The sequence below is a fragment of the Arachis duranensis genome, chromosome 9 (assembly GCF_000817695.3).
Source record: "Arachis duranensis cultivar V14167 chromosome 9, aradu.V14167.gnm2.J7QH, whole genome shotgun sequence".
NCBI classification, from domain to species: Eukaryota; Viridiplantae; Streptophyta; class Magnoliopsida; order Fabales; family Fabaceae; genus Arachis; species Arachis duranensis.
Window position 1 is genome coordinate 862,055 of NC_029780.3, and position 3,003 is coordinate 865,057.

The window sequence follows — 3,003 nt, forward strand, 5'->3', positions numbered from 1 at the left end:
GTTCTTGAATGATGAAAAACCGAAGGTAAGAGCCCAAAACTCTTCATCACCCTCTAAGAAAGTGCGGAGCTTCTTCCTCAATAACATACAAGATTAGCATTTTAGGAAACTATAATTAAGCTCCTCAATAACAAACAAGATTAGCATTTTAGGAAACTATAATTAATGCAAATTGTGATACATTCACTATCTTTCAAAGTTCCTAAGAACAACTCCAACTAATTGAATTGATTTGAAATTAAAATTTGTATTAAATATATAATCTTTGAAGTGATATTCATATCAGTAATACCATATCATTTTAAAGAAAAATCAATGCAATGCAATCATATATATATCCATTAAACTCATTAAATGAACATTATAATTTGTTAATAAACTGAAATGAAACCAACTATTAAAATAACAAATTTCATATTGACTATTGAGTATCAAATCAATTTTTATGATATATGATCCCATAAATACTTATGTGACATATTGTAAAATTCAAAATAAAATTAAACTAAAATCAAGTATTGGAGATGCTCTTACAGAAAATGAAGATTCCTCCACGTTTCACATCCATATTTTACTTCCCGACCAAGATTCAGTTAAATTAACTTAGATCCCAGCCAATCCCAGCGAGCAAAGCATCCATGACTCAGTAAGAGATCTCTCTTGCCAACAACCGCACCACTAGCATATGTTATTTTTTTCAACGATGGCCTTGTCAATACCATCCAAGCAATGACATCAGAAGATACATTTTCACAAGAATACAAACTTATCATTCTTAGTTGCTTGCAATTTTTCACCACCAGCTTTACTCCACTGACCGTGATTTTGTCACAATATTCCAATTTGAGTTCTTTTAAGTTGTAACAACTCTTTGAAATAAGAGAGAGTTCTTCATTGCTGATTCTCGACGATGACAAATTCAACACAAACAATGTAGGAACTTCGAAGTTAACCTTAAACTGAAACTGACAGAGCCTATATCCTAGATAAGCTAAGTCCAAGTGCTGAATCTTACAACACCTCCACAAAACTTCAATAGCACCCTTTGAAACCATCCCGCAATAGCTCAAATCCATCATCTCCAAGTTGGGGCATACAGAAGCAAGCCTAGTGACACTTTCATCATCCAACCATGAATTATGAGCCAAATAGAGAAACTTTAAATGAGAATTCACAATCAAACAATCCTCCTCCTCCAACTTCTGCTTCCCAAGACCAGTTATCTCCATCCTGATATCCATTATCCGAGGACAGTTTCGCATAATGGCTAACAAGCTCAAATCAGTAAGCTTTTTATTCCTATTAAGTTTCACACGGTTCAAATTACCAAGAAGCAAAGACAACTCGATCACATACTGATCATTCAGAAACTCTGTGTTTTCAATATCCAAATACTGTAAATTATTACACTTTCTTAGTAAACAAGAAATCCCATCGTATCCATATCCCTTGCAAGACTGCAGAGAGAGTTCCCTCAAGGGAAGGCCTTCTTCCGCAACAGCACACAAGACCTCATCAGATACACGGCAATAAGACAAATCAAGACAAGTCAAACCCTTCAAATTCACCAATGCATCAATAAACTCCGAAAACCTATGGTACAAACCGCTAAAAGCCAAAGATCTCAATTGGGGTCTCTGACGGATCGCATTGGCAATCTGAGGACGACCGCAGGTATCAAGAAAAATAAGCTCTTCTAGAAAATGACAATTCTGACACAATGTGACAATAAAAGAATCCCGAAATTCACGGTTACCTGAAATATTCAACTTTCTAAGCTTCTTAAGCCCAGAAACAAAGGCCTTTACACCGGAATAATCTGTTATCTCATCACATTTGTACGGAGGGGAACTCACATCGATTTCTTCGAGGTTGGGGAAGCACTCGACAATTAAGCCCAAATCCTGAGGCATGAAGGAACAGTTGAGTGACTTCAAAGTTGGAAACTTTTGGGAGAATTGTCGCAACCCATGTGAGGGGAAGGTGGGTTGGTGAGACAAGTCGAGGGAATGGAGTGAGGGTAGGTCGAGCGAAGCGATTTGGGAGAGGAGCGCGTTGATGTCACCGGTGAAGTAGCGCGTGATTTTGATGGTCGTGAGGTTGGGAAAACGGCGGAAGAGGGCGGGAAGGAGAGGGGGGACAGGGTCGAGAACGGAGAGGTCGGTGCGGAGGCGGTTGGTAAGGAAAAGGAGCTGGCGTGAGACGAGGGAGAGTGATTCGTGATCTAGATGGTCGCTGATGTGTTTCAAAATTAATTCCCAACACTCATCTGGCAAATGTGTTTGTTGGTGTCTACAAGTTCTTTTCGATGATGATGATGATGGTGGTGAGGGTGGCGGCAGCGGTGGAGCCATTGTCTACAATTTGTGTGTGGAAGGGTTTTGGAGAAAGATGTTAGGAGTGGCAAACGGAGTAGTTCGCTACTTTGCTTTCCCAGTCAAAAGTTCGTTATTTGGGGGCTGGCCCTTTTCGTTATATTTAGTAAGATAATTCGGAAGGATAAATACAGTGATCTCTCACCTTTGATTTTATAAGTGGGACCAGAAATAAATAAGAGAAAATAATTAATGATTAAATTAAATACTAAATACTATCTAATTTTTTTTACTGAAAAGGATTCACTCCCAAGATAATTCTAAATTCGTCTGGTTAGATACACAATAATTTTTATAAATAATAAATTTTAAAATAGATTTAATATAAATATTAAGATAATTATCTACACATTTAATAAATTGAACATTCAATCATTATTAATTATATATGAGTAAATTGAATAAAAATAAATAATTATCAAATTAAGAATAATTAACGTAATCATCTACATATTTATTAAATTAAACATCTGATATATCTATTATTCACATTATTTAATATTTTCATTGTCTTTCTATACTTCTCTTTAATTTCTCTTCCGTTATGTGTAACAGTGTATTAACAGGTATTTTCTTCTGTTTTTTTATTAATTTTTTAATAAATTATTAAATATTAAATAATATTTAA

The 3,003-nt window shown here is 35.5% G+C and overlaps 1 protein-coding gene across 1 annotated transcript; it reads right to left on the minus strand.

Annotated features, from left to right (window-relative positions):
- Positions 1 to 593: 593 nt before the first annotated feature.
- LOC110275079 (uncharacterized) lies at positions 594 to 2,354 on the minus strand. Its single transcript, XM_021130619.1, has one exon. The coding sequence runs from the start codon at positions 2,352 to 2,354 to the stop codon at positions 594 to 596; it is 1,761 nt and encodes a 586-aa protein (XP_020986278.1).
- Positions 2,355 to 3,003: the final 649 nt, after the last annotated feature.

What these genes read in the sequence shown, in the direction of transcription:
- LOC110275079 (XM_021130619.1), bottom strand. Translation starts at nt 2,354, where the DNA reads ATGGCTCCACCGCTGCCGCCACCCTCACCACCATCATCATCATCATCG.